This window comes from Cryptotermes secundus, unplaced genomic scaffold (assembly GCF_002891405.2).
Source record: "Cryptotermes secundus unplaced genomic scaffold, Csec_1.0 scaffold2443, whole genome shotgun sequence".
NCBI classification, from domain to species: domain Eukaryota; kingdom Metazoa; phylum Arthropoda; class Insecta; order Blattodea; family Kalotermitidae; genus Cryptotermes; species Cryptotermes secundus.
The window spans coordinates 102,575-124,302 of record NW_019733897.1 but is presented as its reverse complement, the minus strand read 5'-3'; the positions used below and the strand labels follow the sequence as shown (position 1 = coordinate 124,302).

Sequence of the window (21,728 nt, the reverse complement as noted above, 5' to 3'; positions counted from 1 at the left end):
TTTATAGATTAATCTCAACAGACATACTAGTACTACATTTACATCTCTCTTTTACATACAAACATGTGCACAGTCAACTAAAACAGTGCCTTCATCTTGCCTTCGAGACTATGAAAAACCTGAACCAGATTTAAGCAAATAAATTGATAAACCCTCACTGAAACATAACACTTTAAATATCAGAGAAAATTCAGGCTCAAAATCCAAATGTATACATGGTCATCATGACAGTGATGCGAGATCCAAGGAAAAATACTGTGTGGGGGGGCGTAATTGGTTGAGGTACTATGCTATAAGCCGGAATGTCATGGGTTCGATTCACAATGAGGTCACTGGATTTTCTGATTGACCTAATCCTTCCATCCACACTATGGCCCTGGGGTCGATTTAGCCTCTAACAGAAATGTGTACCAGGAATCTTCCTGGGGGGTATAAGGCAGCTAGCGCGTAAGGTCTGTGAGCCAACATCTCACAACCTTGTGGGCCGCCATGGCCTGTTATAGGGGTACCTTTATCTTTTTATATTTAAACATCTAAAATTTTAACCTATTTTATTGTTATGGTTGTATAGCTTCTTATACTAAAATCCTTAGCAACTGTAAAGCCAGTTTCTTCAACTGCTGAGTCTCTGAAGATGGCCCCAAAGAGAATGAACATGTAGAGCAATATAATTAATTGGATTATTTACATTAATTCTGTTTCCACTGGATGGCTTGTCATTCCACGAACAGCTTCATAATATTCAAAACCAAACTGGTATACACTCTATAAGAAAAATAAAACATCATTCCAACACAGAAATGTAAATGTTACATAATGTAAACTCCAGGTATGTTCTTACACAGCATTCAAAGAACAATGTCATCTTCAGTAGCACCAAGCAAGAAATGTGACAACCAATAACAACAGTCTATTCCCCTCCAGAATTATGTAGTATGCAGAGCAAGGTTAGCTAATACTCATAACCTTAAATGATATATGAGTATAGCAGCTGTTTTCAACAGGCACTACATCCTTGTGGTAACCGATCATTTTCTTACAAATAGGCCTGAAGCTACCTGCAGTTGGCAAATACTGAATCACAGTTGCTGCTAATTATGAACATACTTAGTAAAATCATCCAGTTATAATTAAACTTAATTTTTTCCATATCAAAAAACTTGCATAGTGTGGAGGTTTGCAACTGTACTCTTCACCAAATATTATTAGGGCAATCAAATTAGGGATGGTAAGATGGGTGGGGCAAGTAGTAAACACGAGAGTGTACACAGACGATTTTGGTTGGAACACCTGAAGGGAAGAGATATGCTGGCTGATATAGGTGTAAATGGGAGGATGATACTAAAATGTATATGGGGTTGGAGGGTGTCAACTGAACATGGTAATAAACATTCAGGTTTCGTGAACGGTGGGGATTTCTTGACTAGCTCTGCAAGGACTCCGTTCTGCTGATTTCAAGTTCCTTTTTCTGTTGTGGTGAAGAGGGAAGGCCCTGCACAGTCAACTAAAATTTTCCATACCTTATGGGTTATGTTGGGTGCATATGGTTTTTCACATAAACCCTCGAGTAAGCTACAAGCCCGACTGATATTCTTACCAAAAATGTAACATCACTTTGTTGCGGGGAAATGGAGGTACTGAGATGAACATGAACTGATGAAAGCACATGTAAAAGTGCTCAGAGAAGGGTTCAAAAACACAATATGTCAGGATTTAAAATCATCAACATTCTAATATTTAAGCTTCATGTATCAGAATTTGTTAAAGCTATTTACACATCTACAACAAATTAATACTATCACAAAAACATGTCATACCTTCAGCTGTAAAATAATCTTTCACTATTTTACTCCTTGCCTTGTAGAAAGCCAGTGTCATTCCTGAGGATTCACTACATTTCACTTTGTAATATGAGACTTGTTGAAATATGCTAGCTTCTTTGCTAACATTTTTCCATATAATTCTTACCACAATATCAATCCAGTCAGGATTCTGAAGTCTGTACTATGTCCCTGTCTTTGGTGTTTCACTGGTCGCTTCAAGATCTTGGCTGGTACCTGAAACACTTGACTTTTCTGCATCATTATTGCTACTTTTCTTAATCATACTAACAAAAGTATCTAACCGAGTTGGATTTGGGATTTGTAGCACCATGTGAGCTTCTTCCAGAATCAGTAATCCATTATGAGCATCTCCTGGTGATAGATTATGCTCTGACATAACATGTTGCTCCCAGTCACTATGTGAGGGCAGCACTCGGAGGCACCACTTACATGAAAGCCTTGGTGACTGCGTATGAACTGCCTTGATGTGGCGACGCCTGAAGCCCCAGCTTGTATATGCCCGGTCACAGAAGGGGCAGGGAAATGGTGGATATGGGAAGTTCTTCGAAGCTAAATATGTAAACAGTTACAAAGAGATCATCACTAGTATTTATTATAAGGAAACATATACAGTTCAGTTACTAATACATGTTTAAGCCATTCAATTGTATGGAACATGATGTGCAAGGAATACTGTTGCTTAAAAAAATCTGTCTTCAAAATATTATATTCTGTACAAAAAAAAATAATGAATAATGATTGGGGGAAAAAAAGATAACCACATCAAAACTTGAAAGCAGCACAGTGTGAAGAATACACTGTTTCTTTGTTTTTAAATCACTATGACTGTAAAGACATGGAATACACTGGTAATACTATGGAAATATACAAGTATGTCAGAACTATATAGTCTTCTAGAAAGCCTACAATCCAGTTAGGTGGGGAATGCTGCAGAATGTCAACTGGATTTGATATGCCCATGAAACTACTAACACTAATTAAAATGCATAGTCCATATAGGTAAACATTTACCTGATGCATTTCCTATTCAAAATTATGTAACACAGGATGCTTTATGAGCACTCGTTTTCAACTTTACTTTACAACATGCCACTAGAAAGGTCAAAGAAAACCAAAACCAACAAAAACTGATTAGGACCAATCATCTTGAGGCTACTATGATGATATTCATTTGTTGATCAAAAACATAAATGTTCAAACATTTGGGAACAATAGTACAGAATCAAAATTTGATTTATGAAAAAGTTAAGGGCAAATTCAATTTAGTTTGCTTTCTAGTCTGTTGTCTACATGTGTGAAGATTAAAGCATACAAAACTATAATTTTACATACAGTTTTGTATGGATCTGAAACTGGGTATCTCAGATTAAAAAATGAACATAGATTGATGGCATTTGAAAACAGGATGCTGAGGAGACAAGGATGATGAAATTGGCACAGTATATAGCACGAATGGGAGAGATCATAAATGCATACACAAGTTTCAACAGAAAACTTAAAGGGAAGATAACTCTTTGTAAATGGACTTTCTAACATAAGTAATCACAGGCAATATGCTGAAACATTGTGAATATAGTATATACACAGTCTTTCATGGAAATTTTGTACAACTTTATACACCACAGCCAGTCTTTCTCTTACCCCTCTACTTGAGTATCATGATCACCTTCCTTGTAAGTTTCTTACATAAATACCTTTACCTCCACTCTATGGTCTCATGACCATTTCCCTTATATTCATAACTTGCCCATATAGCAAAGCCTATTCTTCAACCTAGACATTTAAACCCTGAAGATGGAGGCAGCAGTATCTGTCCACATGATTACAGTGAGACAATCCAGAAAACAACAACCTTAACCTCAATCAGGATAGCTGGTGACCAGGCTGAGATCAAACCAACCATCTCCCAAATGCAGGACTAGGGTATTTTCGTATTTATGCTTACTCCCTGAATGAATTTATAATAATAATACATTTAATTTCTGTAGTTCATTCAGAGTTACAGATTACTGCAACGTGCACATACAAAGGAAATCTTACCTTGTATTGGATCATAGTTTGGGTCTGTGTGAAAAGTTGATCCCTCCGACTTCGAAAAACCTGTAGAAAATAAAATATAATGAAAATGAAGAAAATGAAATACAATTAAGTAGAATAAACACTGAAATATCACTATAAAATCAAAATGGCATAAGCAATACTACTGCACAATTAACCTGTTACAGCAAGACATCATGTTCATACTGACAATGGCTGAAAGCTGGAATAGTGGAACAAATAAATGTGGCCATTGTTAAGTAATGGCATGGTAAACACATTTCTACGGCAACATACTGACACGACAACAGAGGGCAGTGTTTTCTATGCAGTCCATACCATGATTATATAACGAAGACCAACTGGACAAACCAGTCAGTCAACAGTCAGTCAGAGGTCGGAGTCGGCGGTCAGCAGTCTTGTTTTGCACTGTTAGCAGCCATTGCCTAGCAACAACTAGTGAACAAAGAAAGGATTTGTTTTGTGCTATAGTTGTGATTTAGTGTGTGCAAGTCAGTGACTGCTATAGTTACTTGTAGTAATGAGCTATTCTATTAGGGTCCAATAAATCCATTTATCAAGCCAAACCCCATGCCTAGTCACTGACACAAGACAATATATAAAATCCCTGGGATGATACAACATGACATCAAGAAGTACTGGAGACTTGGAAGCACAGTTCAGAGATAGATAATGGAGAATGAATGCTTTTACACCTTGTAAGAGGGCTCTTAGGAAAGAACAAAAGCGCTTCTAGAGAGAGTGTGAAAATCAAACCCCAAATGGCCAATCCGCAGACTGTCTCCTTACTGAGTTAGCATGGTTCACAAGGCTGTCCTTGTTTCCTTCCTATATGATATAGGTACCTAAGTAAAAAGTAAAGTAAGTAAAGCCATCCTTGTAGCAGGCCGTGAAGGCCAATAGGGTTGTGAGACATTGAGGGTCCCACATTATCTAGACAGTCAGCTCAAAGATGGTGGTAAGGTAGTCGGCCTTACACACCAGCCACGCTTTAGTCCCCAGGAAAATTAATTAATTACAAGCCAGAAGGTTGGGGGTTCAAATCCAGATGAGGTCATTGAATTTTTTTCAATTGACCTAATCCTTCTAGCCGCACTATACCCCTGGGGTCGACTCAGCCTCTAACAGAAATGAGTACCAGGATATAGGTACGTTTTTCCCAAATTAATCATTGTAAACAGGAATATTGCTCATCCCATAACGGGCTTGGTACAGATTCTGTTTAATCTACCGTAGGGAGTTTTTCAACATATAGCATATGTTGTTATTTTGATTTACAGATGGACTGTTTCTTCACAAGCAAAATGCTTACATAGGAAAAGAGCAGTTCCCATTCTTCCATACACTGTAGGCATCTTGTAAAAATCAGATCAAGAACTGAATTCCATACATGTTCATGCAATAGAGTAGATTTATGTCTTTCTAGAGTTTTTAGTTTGACCACCAGGCATCTGAATTGTGATATTCTTTCACCCAAGATATCAGTGTCTTGTCCATATGTCAATCACATTTTAGTTCTTCTATGTTAACCTTTCTGGAGCTAAATATTTCTAAATATATGAAGTGACAGGAGCTTCATAACTTGTACTTCTCTCCAAGTATAATTAGAATGATAACGTCAAGGAGAATGAGGTGGGCAGGGCATGTAGGACAAATGGAGGAGACGAGGATATAGGATATTGGTGTGAAAGCCAGAAGGATAGAGACCACTGGGAAGACAAAGGTGCAGCTGGGTGAACAATATTAAAATGGATCTTAGAGAGATAGGATGGAATGGTATGGATCTGATTAATCTGGCTCAGGATAGGGACCAGTGGAGGGCTCTTGTGAACACAGTAACAAACCTCTGGGTTCCATAAAATGCTGGGAAACACTTGAGTAGCTGCAGATTTGGCGGCTCCTCAAGAAGGGCTCAACTCCATGGGTAAGTAAGTACTGTTAACCCTTTTAGAGCTAAATATTTCGGCACAAATATGCCTATTCCAAGATTTTGTACAAGCGTAATCTCATACCTCTCCAAGATAATTGCAGCCTTCTTCAAATATTTTGATATTTATTGTATCCGATGTAAATTTGTTTATGTATGTCCGCTTTATGCTTTATAACTGTTTGCATGTATGTTTGTTTTGATTTTTGTTTTTGACATGTTTCAATTAATTATTGTAACTTAAATTTTGATCTTGTGACTCATTCTATATCCTATGGCTTGTATTATGCCTGTATCAGGATCAATTAGAAAGTGAAATAAATGAACGAATGAATGAATGAAATAGTTCAGATGTGAAGAAACATTTGTTATGACTAAGAAGCATCTAGTGTTAGGATTCTATCATGTTCATACATCACACAAATTCAACTAATGTTAAATTAAATAAAGAAATCAATTTTAAATCTGCTGACAAAGAGTTGTTATATATAACACCCATAGAGTAAACTACATGTATTTATTTGCTAGCTTAAACAGAAAGAAAGAAAGAAAGAAAGAAAGAAAGAAATTTTAAAACTGCTGACAAAACAGTTATTATATATAATATCCACACAGTAAACTACATGTATTTATTTGCTACTTGAAACAGAACATTACACTGATGTTATGTCTAATGTAAAACTATCAACATGTCATACAATATAATTACTATATATACATGAAGTACATTCGAATGACATAAATTTCCTATACAATCTGGACAGTATTTCTTCAACAGTTAACATTTCACTAGCATCAGTAATTATTGCAAGGTGCACACATTACATATACATATTTTCCTTTTATTTATACAATCTGGCAACTATTCAAGCTGAAAAATATAGCCATTTCAAAACCACTACACCTAACCAGTGCCCACTAAAACAACTGTGGAACATTAATCAGGGAAATTACAGTCTAGAATATGTAAAGACCACTTCAATTTTGACCACTAATACACTTTACTCAGAATATTTATGTTACTTTGTTATTTATTGTTATCTTTATTTTACATAATTGATAGTATGTCCCACATTATAGAATTTATGTAATTATACTGATCCTTTTTATGACTGACACTGGATATAATAATGAATTGCTTCAATAATATAATGAAGTCGTATCTGGTGCAGTAATCACTTCAGTATATATGACTATACACATATATGATCAAATAAAATTCCTATACAAAGACACCTCACTTTCTGACAATGTAATGGGAGGAATATTTAAACTAACTTTCAGTTTCAAAATATGAAACATAACATCCACTGTATGATGCACACACCCTGCATGCGCACACACCTGCTACACACAATGAAAAGGAACTCCATATTTTTAAGACATGCTATCTCGTTCAATCTGAGGTATGATCTACAAATCACCAAGTTCATGCATTTACAACATGTGACACTGAAATATACACTACATACCTACTGCAGCCAGAGCAATGGTAGCTGCTGAAAATCGATCAACCCCCAAATGTAAGACATCACTGGAATTAATTTTAGGAAAAAGGAAGTTCATCCACATGCTTTAGAAGGTCTCAATGTAAGCGCTGTTTGGATCCAAGCAGCCATCCAAATAGTATTCAGTTTCTGTCTGGGAATGGCATAACATCTCACTTCAGCTGCAGTGATTCTCTCTTTCAAACATCTCAAGGCACAGACAATGTTCTCAAACATCCCTACCAGGTGTGAGATCTGGACTGTTTGGATGCCAGAGTATTTGCTTCCTTCTTCCTATTCATTCATTCATTAGTAAAACTAGGTTTCAATAAGCCTAAAGAATGAAATGTCATGGCACAGTTGTACTTTTGCTTCCAATTTTACCATTACAAGGGTAAACAACAGAACTTGGTGAGTTGCTGTACACTTCATAACAAATCCTGTGATTAGATTATACATCTCAGACAGAATGAGGTATTAAATCATACTATTATGATGTTCCCTTCAATTACCTTGTGTGTGTATCAGAAAGAGAGAGAGAAGATACTGAACAACATAGTAACATTGGTGATATTATTCTGCTGATGCCTTTTCTAAAACAGAATTTCTGACACATACCCCACTAACATTAATCATAACCCAGGCCTGGAATTGTTTAAATAGATTACCTAAATAAACAGGATTTGTTACACATATCAGTGCTTAAAATCAGAACCTGAAAACAGTGGTATACTATACAAAAACTGCGACAAATGCATGTTTGCAGAAACAACTGGTTTCCTTAAAATGAAATACCATCACAGAACATTCAAGTACAGAAGGTTTGGCCACATGATGATCTTTATTACTCCATGCTGTAACCAAGCAGACATATGGAAAATAATGTAAAAAAAAAAGACAGGAACTCTGTCACATTATTTTTTACATTTTACTGAAAGAGTTAAAGGCGAGGAAGAGCACAAATATTAAATGTCAAGATACCCAAATCATCGAAGAACAGCTGCATAAGGGTCATAAATAGTGTGTGGAGGTGGAAAGTGAGTATTATATGATACAAAAATTTCTAAAAATAATCTGCATACTGTCCTCCAGATCTGTTAAAAACAGTGGAGGAAAAGGGGGCCATAAGACGAATGTTAAAGAGTATGGAGGATAGCTGTCAATATACTGAATGAAAAACTGGAGACAGTTATCAAGGGATGGATCTATATCTTGAGAGTTTGAGAACAGTGTCACAACTCCTTCACCATAAAAATTTCTGTGCTAGAAATCTTGAGGTAGAAGCCACAGAACTGGAAGATTCTTTGGATAACCCAGGTTATATTGTGTGGATATGAGAATCGATACTTGGAGTCTTGATGTTCATGTCAGATAGGTGCTTTGTAGTCACAGACTACAGAGTAATGAAGTAAAACCTGGACATAAAGATAGAATGAAAGTAATGATAGAAATTGCCTTCATGAACATTTATAGTCTGAATTAAACTCTGTAGATGCTGTATGAAAATTCAACTATGAGAACGTAGCCAGTAATGATAACTGAAGTCAGCAAACTTCTCCATGTCCAACATTTTACTTACACAAGCACAAGATTTCCTCTTTGTGATGCAGATTCACACGCCCGGACTTCTCCTGATAAGACAATATACAATCAAAAGGATCGAACCTTCATTCATAAAAGAAGACAGAAGCAGTCAAGGATGTACAGCAATTCTTATAGAGAAACTGACTCTGTCTGTGAAAACTATTTACTGTTGCAAAATTAAAGGAGAAAATTGCAGTTAAAAATTCAAATATTGGAAAACAAACAGCTAAGGTAAATATTCTGACCCAAGGGGATGAAGTGAGCAACTTATGCAGAAACCTTGTAATTTATACAGTTCACCATTGTTAGTAGTCATCAAATCAGGTAAGTTACAAAGGGCTGGATATGTAGGACTAACTGTAATGAGGAAAGCAGGAAATATAGTGGTATTCAGAATTCTTGTGAGGAAGCATCTTAGAAAGCAATTACTTTGAAGAAATTCAAGAAAATAATAATACAAATCCTAGTAAAAGGGGTTGTAAGAATGTGAAAGAGATTGGAGTAGTCCATGTTCACATTCAGTAGTACTGATTTTGCTGGTACTCTTGAACTTACAACCAGAGAGTGAATTTTAGTTGAATTTTTGCTTCTTTCATCATCATCATCATCATCATATACCCCTCCACCATACTATCATATGTTGGACTCTGTCCATTGGCTGAGGTATACAGGATATACACATCAAAGTCTCAGGACTTTGCTCTACTCCCATTTCTCAGTGTGTAGCTGTCAATATACTGTGATATTAGGGCTCACAGCTAGAAATGTGAACAATATTATATTTAAGCATCCTGTTACACTCACACAATATATGAGACAAACTCTGTCTTAAGTGCAACAATTTAATTGTAGTTCTTTCTTCTTTCCTTCCTCTACACTACATGTTTCGGCCCTAAATGGCCATCATCAGGTGTATAGTCTTACATAGCTGCTACACTGCTTGTAGTTTAAAATTTAAAACACCAGTCTTTCCAATTGTATGTATAAAATCTTTGTTAACCTACACACGTCAATTTGATTTCCAAAACTGGCACTTTTTAAAACTTCAATTCGAATTAAAATTTCTCGGGGTACTCGCCCTATGTCTATAGTGCTGCAGCAGCCACTTCTTGTTTTATCGCTGTTCAGGTATTGTTCTGAGTAGGCTCTCTGTGCGTGTGCCGCTGCCTATCTTTAATACGAGCAGTGTAGCAGCTATGTAAGAATATACACCTGATGATGGCCATTTAGGGCCGAAACATGTAGTGTAGAGGAAGGAAAGAAGAAAGAACTACAATTAAATTGTTGCACTTAAGAAAGAGTTTGTCTCATATATAGAAATGTGAAGCCAGCAGAGATGGCCACTGGTAGGGAATGACCCAGTAAATGTCACGTGACAGCTGGTCACTGTGGTGACAGAAGCATAATAAAAATGAGAAATTGTGGGAAGAAGTATTTTCTGTGTGGTGCAATAAATCCAGTCACAATCCAAACCCCCTGTACATTCACTAATTTTGCAACGACACTATAAAAAAGTAACTGCAAGTCAAGCGGCTTTTCCCTTCACCACTGTACCAAGACTGGATCTGGGACTCACCCAGCCTCCTAACCAGTATATTACATGCTCCTTTCCTGGAAAAAAGCAGCTGAGTGTGATGGTGATGATGATGATGATGACGAGACCTAACTTCCGGCTACTGCCAAAATTAGGAATGCACAGAGCTATGCCTCCACTCTCCATTATCCCCATAAGCACAGGGACAAATTTACTTTGAGAGCTGTAATGACAACTATTCAGCCAAAGACAGACTTACATCCAACTGCCGAAATATTGTGTACATTAAATACAACTCAGATAATGCACACACCTGCACGTGCACAAGCATGCACGCGCACACATATACATAAGGGGTGTGCTTAACTGTTAGCCCCTGCACCACAACTTTCAATGATCTGTTGTGCAGATAATGGACACGGGCAACCATGACTGTAATGTAACCAATAAATCACTGTCACAAACATTAAACAGAATCCAGTAAGCAGACTGGCTTACAAATTTTGAGCTTCAGAAAATGTCCTCTTTCAGTATCTAGTGTTTAGTATCTTTGGATTATGTTTCCTTTTAAGAAGAAAACATTTTAGGATATGAAATCATCTTTTGGTATTATTATGGCCGATATGTTTGACTGACATTACTTCTAGTAATATACTGAGTGAATTTCCTTCATAAATGCATGCAGTAATTTGATTACAGATGAATTAAAAAACAAATATTTCTTTCGGTACTCCTAGGTTCAATACATAAGTATAAAAATTTAATTTCTTTCCGTGTTGCATATATAAATCATTCTGATGAAGATTTATATTTATGCGGCAACTTTTAATTTTGATCTAAGGTTACGTAGGCATTTTAAAGCAAAATGGGTTCTATGGGTAAAACAGAAGCTTGGAAACAAAGCTACAAAGTAGAACTACTTTTAATACACACCATTTTTAAAACATGACTAGTGGACAGATGAGGATAAATTATACTGAAGCATCAAACCTTCTAACAATATGATGAAATACAAAGAAATTTATAACAATGGCTCCCCGACATTATAGAACCTGTAAGTTCAACACTGTAACATCGAACACAATTACTATACCCTAGACATAACACAAAAATATCAACATTTTTTTAAAAATGCCACACGATCTATTTTATGTCATCTATACATTTATGACTTCCTCTTCCAAGTATCCACTCATTTAAATCATTACTTCCACAACCTTCTAACATACTGAAGTACAAAATGTTATGCTCAAGTGTACATAATACGCTTTTCTATACTTATACATATAAACTGCAACTAACTGCTAACAATTATCCGAACAAATGTAAATAATTCAACTGATCAATTCTTCATATTATCATAATGAACTGTCAATCAAGCATAATTTATATCACGTAATCTTCTACCATTAGAGTCACAGTATACAAACATATTTTAATGATAACACATCCAAGATGGAGAACCCACCTCTGGCAATAAATTATCTTCTTACAGTTACACTGCATACATAACACATATGCCAATCAGGTACCTACTATTGAGATCAAATCCATGTGTTGTTTTAATTTTATAAATAAAAATTATCAATAAAGAAAAACAATGTAATTATAAATACACTAAATAGTAAAAATATATCAGATAACTGAACTGATGTGGGACGGAAGCATTTCCAACCAGTCTTAGAAAAAATTAATTACATGAAGCAGCTAAGAGGCTGCTAACAAACACACACTTTTTCCCCCTTTTAACAAACAGTTTCACTAGTTAATTTTAAAAACCCAAATACCAGATATTTTTGGAGATATAATTATGTCACATAATAAACAATATTTCTTTAATCCAAAACTATAAATTACTTCCATGTATGCATAGGTGTTTACTGGTTAAGCACAGGAGTGTTTCTACTTTGAGCTAAACTGAAAGATAAAACCCAAATTCCTACAAATGTAGGAGTTAAATCTTCTATTCACTGCTCACAGCAAGACAGAAAACACAACTGCCAGAAAAAGACAACTATATGTAAGAACACAGGAAGCTATGGGTTGCTGAGAATGTTCACTTCAGTAACAGTAATCACAATAAGACAAGAAAGCACTTGTCATGAAATACATATAAATGCCATGCAAGAAACAACTGATATAATTTAAATAATTGTAAACATCATTTATGCAAATGATAAGACAATGCCATCCAGTGTGACTGTTGAAGCTTTTACTACTTCACTTCTTAGCACCCTAACATGTTTCGGTCCCTACAGACCATCATCAGAGGGAACATCAATACTTTTAGAAACTACTATTACGTTGGGTGTTTTGATTTTTAAATACATAAATATACAATATTTGTAATATACACTTTATACAAAATCCAAATTTCTTACAACTACAGCAACTGTCCTTGATGCATAAAGTTTTTTTAAAAACTTTTTGTTATTGNCAAAAAGTTTTTAAAAAAACTTTAATGCATCAAGGACAGTTGCTGTAGTTGTAAGAAATTTGGATTTTGTACAAAGTGTATATTGCAAATATTGTATATTTATGTATTTAAAAATCAAAACACCCAATGTAATAGTAGTTTCTAAAAGTATTGATGTTCCCTCTGATGATGGTCTATAGGGACCAAAACATGTTAGGGTGCTAAGAAGTAAAGTGGTAAAAGCTTCAACAGTTACACTGGACGGAATTGTCTTATCATTTGTAATATTGTGAGTGTGACGGACCAGAATGAAACAAATCAAAATCATTTATGCAGTGTTCAAATAACTGTTGGTCTATTTGTTAATACCTATTATAATTATGACAGTCATACATATGTAAATTGATTAAATTATATGGTATAATTAGAGCTTATTACTGTACCAATTCACAAGAAGGGTGATTAAAATGACTGTAGTAATAATAGTGGGATGTCACTGCTATTACCTTCATGTAAAATTTTATTCAATATCCTTCTCTCAAGGTTAAGTCCAAAAATACATGAAATTATTGGGGATCATCAGTGTGGGTTTTGATACAACAGATAAACTACTGATAATATCTTCTGCATTTGTCAGATATTGGAGAAAAATAGGAATAAAATGAGACAGTACATCAGCTATTCGTAGACTTCAAGAAAGCCTATGATTCAGGTAGAAGAGGAGTATTGTACAATATTCTCATAGAGTTTGGGGTTCCCATGAAACTAGTTAGGCCGATCAAAATGTGTTTAAATGAAACACATACTAAGTCCATATAGGTAAACATCTGTCTGATGCTTTTCCTGTCCAGAATGGTCTAAAACTGCTTTTCAACCTTATTTTACAATATGCCATTAGGAAGGTCCAGGAAAACTAGGCAAGACTGAAATTAAACAGGACACATCAGCTGCTGGTGTATGCTAATGATGTGAATCTACTGGGTGATAACATAGATACTATATGGAAAAACACAGAAACTTTGACACTAGTAAGGAGGTTGGTCTAGAGGTAAACACAGAGAAAACTAAGTATATGTTACTGTTTCATCACCAGAATGCAGGGCAAATTCATGACATGAAAAAATTAACAGATTCTTTGAAAATGTAGCACAGTTCATATACAGTAGAACTTGGTTATAACATCATCAAAGGGATCTAAAAATAGTGTCTTTATAAATGAATGTCGTAACCGAAATGGGCACTTCCACAGTAGCCTTATGTTAGTCACGTAAAAATCTACCAAAAACCGAGTTAAAATGTTGCATTTTTTAGTGAAATATGTAGTTAAGTACAGACTAACGTAACATTAACGTGGAATTAATATGGATTCTCCATATCCTTTGTACTGTAGAATTCACCAAACCAAATTCGCGGCATACATCAGCCTTTTCCTTCCATTTTCTATTTCACGAATCACTTTAACTTTCTCTTCAATGCTTAAAACTTTCCTTTTCATTGCCATGTTTTCGCTACTGCACTTCTCTGGGTTTAGGCAGGAACACTATAGGGTAACTAGACAATGTGAGGTCCTGTTAGACGAGACTCTAGGAAAGGAATGCAGTTAACCAGCCGTGTCCTCTTGCACTATTCACGCAGTCCCACCCCACACCCTTGTTTTCGCATAAAACCGATGCTCCTCTTGCAGCCTGCGGTCGTATTCTTCCAGGACAGTCACGTCAGCAAGTAGAGAAAGTGAGGGTGGGCAGACACATCGAACTTTCCCACGATATCAGAGAAATTCAGGAATGAAAATGACGTTACATACGAGGTTGATGCATTTGTGCATGTCGTACTAAGCAAGGTATAAAAACAGTTGCTTTATGAGGAATTAGTTTGTACCATTGAATATTTGACGCAATAGACAAGGTGTCGCAGAAACCGATGTTGCTATAACCAAGTTTTACTGTATTTTGGAATGGCAGTAATACATCCATACTTTATTCAGGAGCAAATTAAGAGGAGACTGAATTCAGGTAATGCTTGTTATGCTTCAGTCTAGAACCTTCTGTCTTCTCATATGGCCTAAAAACATTATAATTAGAATACAGAAAACTAGAAATTTTCCTGTTGTTCTGTATTGGTGTGAAACTTGGTCTCTGACGTTAAGGAACATAGACTGAGGGTGTGTGAGAACAGGGTGTTGAGGAGAATATTTGGACCATAGAAAGATGAAACTATGTGAGGTTGGAGAAAACTGAATAATGAGGAGCTTCATAACTTATACTCCTTGTCAAGTATAATTAGAATGATCAAATCATGGAGGATGAGATTGGCAGGGCATGTATCATGAATGGGGCACGAAGAGGAATGCTAAGAGGATACTGGTAGGAAAATCAGAAGGAAACAGACCACTAGGAAGACCATGGCATAGGTGGGTTGAAAATACTGTGGCATATAGACATGTTGTTAGGCAGTGGCCTCCAAACAAATGAGTTAACAGCCATTGCTACACAACAGCACAGTAAACACCTCTAAAACAACACAGTTACTGTTGGAAACGGTGATATGCAACTCGTTGCAAGGCAGATGCAACATTTGGACTACAACAATGGAAATTAGGCTTTCTCTACATGATCCATGTTAAGGAGTTATCTTGAAGCAAACTGGGGTGACCCAGTTAGTTGTCAGTTGACAGAGAGTGAGCTGGAAGTCCATCTGTGAAGAGAAAACTAGGAGGCTGGTGTGAAATGGCTGCCAGCCTGGAACCCAGTCAGTTCAGAAGAGTTTTGTATGGAAGGCTGAGAAAATAAGTGTTAGTTGCAATAGTGCAACTGGAAAGAGAAGACTCTATGTGTAATATCTGAAGTGTGCAATTCAGTGAGACTGTTATAATTCCTGTGTTAAACTCCACTGACAGGCAACAGCTACTGGAAACTGTAATAGGCTGAGGACACTAGTCCATGTGTGTCAGTGATCTGTACACTGTAGTTCCAAATGGTGTGTACAAGTGGTTAATAAATCTATTCACCAATCCATACCACCCCTAAATCATAAAAATATACTCAAATGGATCTTAAAGAGATAAGATGGGGTGGTATGGACTGTATCGATCTGGTCCAGGATAAGGACGAGTGGAGGGCCCTTGTCAACACAGTAATGAACCTTCGGGTTCCATAAATTGCTATGAAGTTCTTGAGTAGCTGCACGAATGGCAGTTTCTCAAGAAGTAAGTAAGTTAGTTAGTTAGTTAGTTAATTAGTTATATGGTATACTTTGGCACATTAATGCAGTACTTAATTTAATATTATTACATGCATATACTCATAAAACATATTATTCAAAGTCTGAAATTCCTGAATGCATCCATATTTATAAAAAAGAAAAAAGAAAGAAAGAAAGAAAAACAAATGTTGTGTTTTTTGCACCTTATCTAACACAGGATATTAGTTCTTCAATACTTTTAACAACTTGGGACTTTAACAATTTTCAGTTTATAATCTAGTGCTACTCTTTATCTAGATTTCCATCAGGGAAGCACAGAAATCCAGCTATAAATCAGCAGTCTAAACACTCACTCAGTAAACAGGACAGGATTTTAGGATAAGAAATTTGAAACCCATAGAAAACAATAACAGAAATCAAAAACAGAATACAGGCCTGCCAAATGTGTTTCAAATTTTCAGAAATGAGTACCAGGAATTAATTAAATAATTTTCCTGGGGAGTAAAGCGCGGCCGGCCCGTAAGGCTGACAACCTTACCACCATCTTTGAGCCGATGGTCTAGATCAAGGGTCTCCAAACTACGGTGCGCGATGTGATTTTATCCGGCCCGCGAAAGAATTGTGAAGAAACGTGCCAGTTGATCTAATGTTCCAATCAGTACTGGTAAAAAAATACTTGTTCATAGATTTCAAATTCATTAATTAAGATTGTGTTTAAAATATATTGATATTCCATATTATGTTAATATTAATATTATTCACAATTTTACTAATTCAGGACCGTATACTGTGCGGTATTTCTTCGTGCTTGTTCGACCTCGATCAGCAGTGTCACTTCATGGCAATGTAGGCAGCGCAAGCAGTTCGTTACTAGACGTCTTGTGCACAAGACTTCTTGCAGTAGTGCAGTCTAATTGTAACAGATCATCATCACCTCAATTTAATCAGATTTTAAGAATGCAAAAAGAGTTCCATCATTCACATTAATTGTTTTATTATAATTTCTGATGAAAATATGAGCATTTGCTGCTACTGCCTGTTGTCATTAATATACGATAATTTATTCTCACATACTTTGTATTTAGTTTATGAAATTCTGTGCTTTCAATAAAACTCATATATCTAGAGTTATTAATTTCTCATTTTATCCAGCCGGTTGAAAGTGCCGAATTACCTAATGTGGCACGCATTTCAAAAAGTTTGGAGACCCCTGGTCTAGATAATGTGGGACCCTCAGCATCTCACAACCCTATGGGCCTTCATGGCCTGTTACAGGGATAGCTTTACTTTACTTTTTACTATTACATTCCCAAGTGGACACAATGCGGAATAAACCTTGATTCCAAGCAATTTGTTCATGGAAATAAATATTCAGTTAAGGCTGAAATGAAATTATTGGGTCTGATTAATCATTTAACTGTAATATCCATACTTATTCCTTCCACTACTCTCTCAGTTCTTCGCTTATCACAGATCCTGAATTAAAGGAACTAAGAAAGCCGCTGAAATGTTATTAAAAAAATTCCATTGCCTGTAGTCCACAAGAAAACTATACCAACCGAGTCACCACCGGTTGTCGGTGAAGTTAGTGGCAACTTTAGCAGATAGATGTTGCATGGTCAGCGCAACAGATCCCCATGGCCATTAATCTCGGTTTTCTAGACCAGAGAAATGTTATTAAACGGACTAAAAATCTTAGAAAATAATTTTGACTTTCTACCTTTATACCAATGGAAAAAACATTCTGCATGCTTATTGGCAACTGTGAACAGATACGATTGTGTCCCATAATTTAACCTTTGGTCTGGTTACACAGTGTTACCAATTTGCTTTCAGACTGACCACAATATGACACTATTGCAGTTAGAACAAAACTCCTCTGCTAGATGGATGTAAAGTAAAACCTGCTAAGTTATATAACATTCACTTCAATGCTGTTCTTGCATCACTCAGAAGTTACACCTTATTGAATGTGGTGGTGTGTCATGCCCTCTGCAATTTGTATTTTATCTGCAAATGGAAGTTTTCAAATAACTGCAAGTATGCATCAAGTTCTACATCAAAACTAGGCAGAACTGCTACAGAAACCAATGAAATGTTAAAAGTTACTTATGAAGGGGAAACAATGAACAAAATTTAAACATCTCATCCATTTTCCAAGTTCAATAGTGGAGTGACATCTATGTAGGAATCTGAATGTTCAGGACATTCACCCATAAGCATAACAGATGAGGTGGTGGTGAGACTAAAGCAACTTGCTCATGAAAACAGAAGTCACCATCATGAGCTGGCTAAAGAGGCAGAAATTTTATTCGGGTCTTGCTAAACTTCATGATATAAGATATGATCATGTGATGGAATCTGCCAAAAAATTCACACCTCATCTGTGAACTGAGGACTAAGAGCAGAATCACATCAGTGTTTGTCAGGATCTTCAAGATAAACATCAGAAAGACTCACAATTCCCAATATGACATTACCCTTTTCCCAAAACTGGGAGAGGGAGGCAGTTTTGCAAACATTATGATGCTAGAATGGCGGGCCACACCTGCCAACTTCAAAATACAGGATCTCTGTAATGCAACTGCTGGACTTGCTGTATCAAGAAGCAAGGGACCAAATGGTATATGTGGATATCACAGAAAAAATATAAAATCTGAAAATAATCTGACCACACTATGCAGTGAGATGACTGCAAATTTACTTAATTTCGTCTTCTTCACCTTGCACCAAAGTCTAGAGGCAGAAATGAGTACTAAGAATTGCTAAGTGCAAACTATGTATCTACTAATGAGATGTACATGATGTTTGCACAGCATTTTATTTTATATATACACCATACACAAAAAATATGCGAAATAAAGTTACAAGGTGGTTCAAATATGACCGGAACTGATTTTTTTGTAAACAAGCCGCACTGCGCAGCAGCTGTACGACCTTGAGAGAGTGAAGCCACAACCTCCACCCTCCCTCCTGTTAGGGTTAGAAGCTGTTCAGTCCTGTCTGGAAGTTGCTAGAGTGATGAGTGAACAGAAGGTACTGCGGAGCGTGGAACAATGCATTGTGATCAAATTCCTCGTTGGAGAAAACGTCCCGTCCGCTGAAATTCACCACAGACTCCAACAACAGTATGGGGAAGTGTCTCTCACAGACCCGTGTGTTTGAGTGGTGTAAGTGCTTCAGAGAGGGCAGAGAGCGCGTGGAGAATGAACCTCAGGAAAAGTGATGGTAACGTTCTTCTGGGACTGGCAGGGGGTTATCCATGTAGACTTTCTGACAGATGCCAGAACAGTCAATGCAGCTTATTACTCAGACCTCCTGGCAACAGACGTGAAGGAAAATATCTGATCCAACCGGAAGAGAGGTGGAAAGCGGGTAGCCTTCCTTCAAGACAATGCATGCCCCCATACGGCCAAAACAATGGAAACCCTCCAGAAATCGAAATGGAACCTTTTGACACATCCACCGTACAGTCCCGATTTGGCACCAAGTTATTTCTACCTGTTCAGAAGGCTCAAATCAGACTTGCAAGGCATGCGGTTTGTGGACGACGCCGTCATCCAGAATGTTCGGGAGTGGATACGCCGCCAACCACAAAACTTTTTTGAAAAGGGCATCAGGATGCTTCCAGAACGTTGGAAAAAATGTGTTGGCTCTGGAGGGGAGTACGTTGAAGACTGACATGTGCAAGTAAGTGTTTGGCAATTTTGGTTTAAAAAAAAATCAGTCCCGGTCATATTTGAACCACCTTGTATAGGTCTTATATAAGATTTGTATTTCATGTCCTGTACCAGTTTCTCGATAAGTAACTTTTGACATCATGTATGAAGTTCAGTTTCAGCTTTGTGTAAATCAGGGGTATACCTATACGAGTAAATATGAAGCAATGAAAGACTTGCCTGACAACTTTCAGTTTAGAACCCATATCAAATTTCATCAAAATGGAATCAACAATTCTTTTAAATGCAATACGTGAAAACAATCCTCCCAGTTATGTGTTAGTTTTATGCACTTCATGGAAAAAATGCATAATGAATGGCCAGGCCTTAGACAGTTCACATGACAAGGGAAAGTAATGTTGAAACCAATATATTTCCATACAAATACTGAGAATCTGTTATACGAAATGCAATGTGAGAGGTCTGCTTCATGTCCAATTAAATATGCACTTTATAAACATCAGTAACTTGTAACGCACACAACCTCTTTACTTTTCTTTCTTCACTTGGCACCTCTGCACACATGGATTTCATTTTGTAATTATGCAAACCACTGAGATATATCACTTACACCTATTCAAAAACTGCAAACAATAAGTTACATACTTTTTTATATCCTATAAAAACATTAAACATTTCAGTCTTTAAAACTGGTCGGAAATTAAATTGAAAAATAATTTACTTAATACCTAATGTTTCCATTTTATATGTTCCTCCAAGCATTTCAATGTCATCAAATTTATTATCAAAGAAATCAACCTCTCTGAACATTCTACAATACTAAAATACAGCAAGTACAGGTTATGTAACACAATTGGCCTCTGTTAGGAATATTTTACATAAGAAATCGTCATACAGCTACAAAAGGACACCACAATTTTAATATCATCTAAATTACAAAAAAACAGACACCAGCAATATTTCTATCAAAAACATACTTTCCAAGGTGGAAAAGTGCATGCCATCTGAAGGACATCCTTGTTACTAAGTTGTCAGTGCCAATTATAACACCTTTCAATATTCATATTCACGAAAGTACCAATTAACGGAAAACAAAACTTTTTCAAACTTGAGCATAATCAGATAATCCTTGTATGACAGGCACTCTTTGTACTTGGTTTCAGGATGCAGCATCATTACCACATTCAACCTAACCTGCACTCACTTATGCTTCACCAAAGTTCCCAATCCAGAACAAATGTTTCCTTTCTTAATTTTTTTTCCCAAATCAGATAATTAAATGCAAAATTGAAAGTACAAAATAGCTCTTACATATGGAGAGAAACAAACAATGAATCTGATTAAGAAAAATTTAAAACCTGGACATGCATTGATTTCAGGTTTTGTGTTTCAAATCAGTTTCTCATACATTCATTTTCTAGTTCAGCTCATTAACCATATTATTCATCGCTCGAGCCATTATTCTTATTGTTTGAGTGTAGAGCTTATTTGTTTGATCCCAGAGAACAATGACTCCACCAAAAAGAACATGAAGCAGAGGAATAAATCCTTTCCTATGTATACAAATAACTATCTTTCTTACTGTTTCACAGGCAGTCAATATAACATTAGTTTTGCAAGACAGAATCTACTGTCTCCTAGTTTTTAATAAATGAAAACAGTTTCAAACTACTGAATTGACTGCTGTATCATACTTAAGGATTATCATAGCAAATTCAACCAAACATTGCAGTTGAGTTGGTTAGCATACCTGCTATCCGTTCAGATCTAATATGGACCCAGAGACTGGCTGCCCTGACCAAGAATGTATGTTTTTTCCTTGGTCATATATAATAAATGCCAAGTGAGTATCTTAAATTGGGCCATAACTGCTCCTTTCACATCCTTTCCAATTCATTACTCACTAATTATCCCATCATTTAATGCCAAATGAACTGAGAATCTGAAAGTTCCGTCAAATAAACCATTAAAAAAATAAACTACAAAAATCATATCTT

The 21,728-nt window shown here is 36.2% G+C and overlaps 1 protein-coding gene across 1 annotated transcript in view; it reads right to left on the bottom strand.

Annotated features, from left to right (window-relative positions):
* Positions 1-384: 384 nt before the first annotated feature.
* LOC111868369 (protein bric-a-brac 1) overlaps positions 385-21,728 on the bottom strand; it is a 49,293-nt gene continuing 27,949 nt past the window's right edge. The window contains exons 5-6 of the mRNA XM_023858953.2: positions 3,885-3,944; positions 385-2,393 (exon numbers count right to left, since the gene is read on the bottom strand). Of these exons, the coding sequence (XP_023714721.1) occupies positions 2,005-2,393; positions 3,885-3,944 (449 nt within the window). The 3' untranslated portion in view covers positions 385-2,004. The remainder of the gene's footprint in view (positions 2,394-3,884; positions 3,945-21,728) is intronic.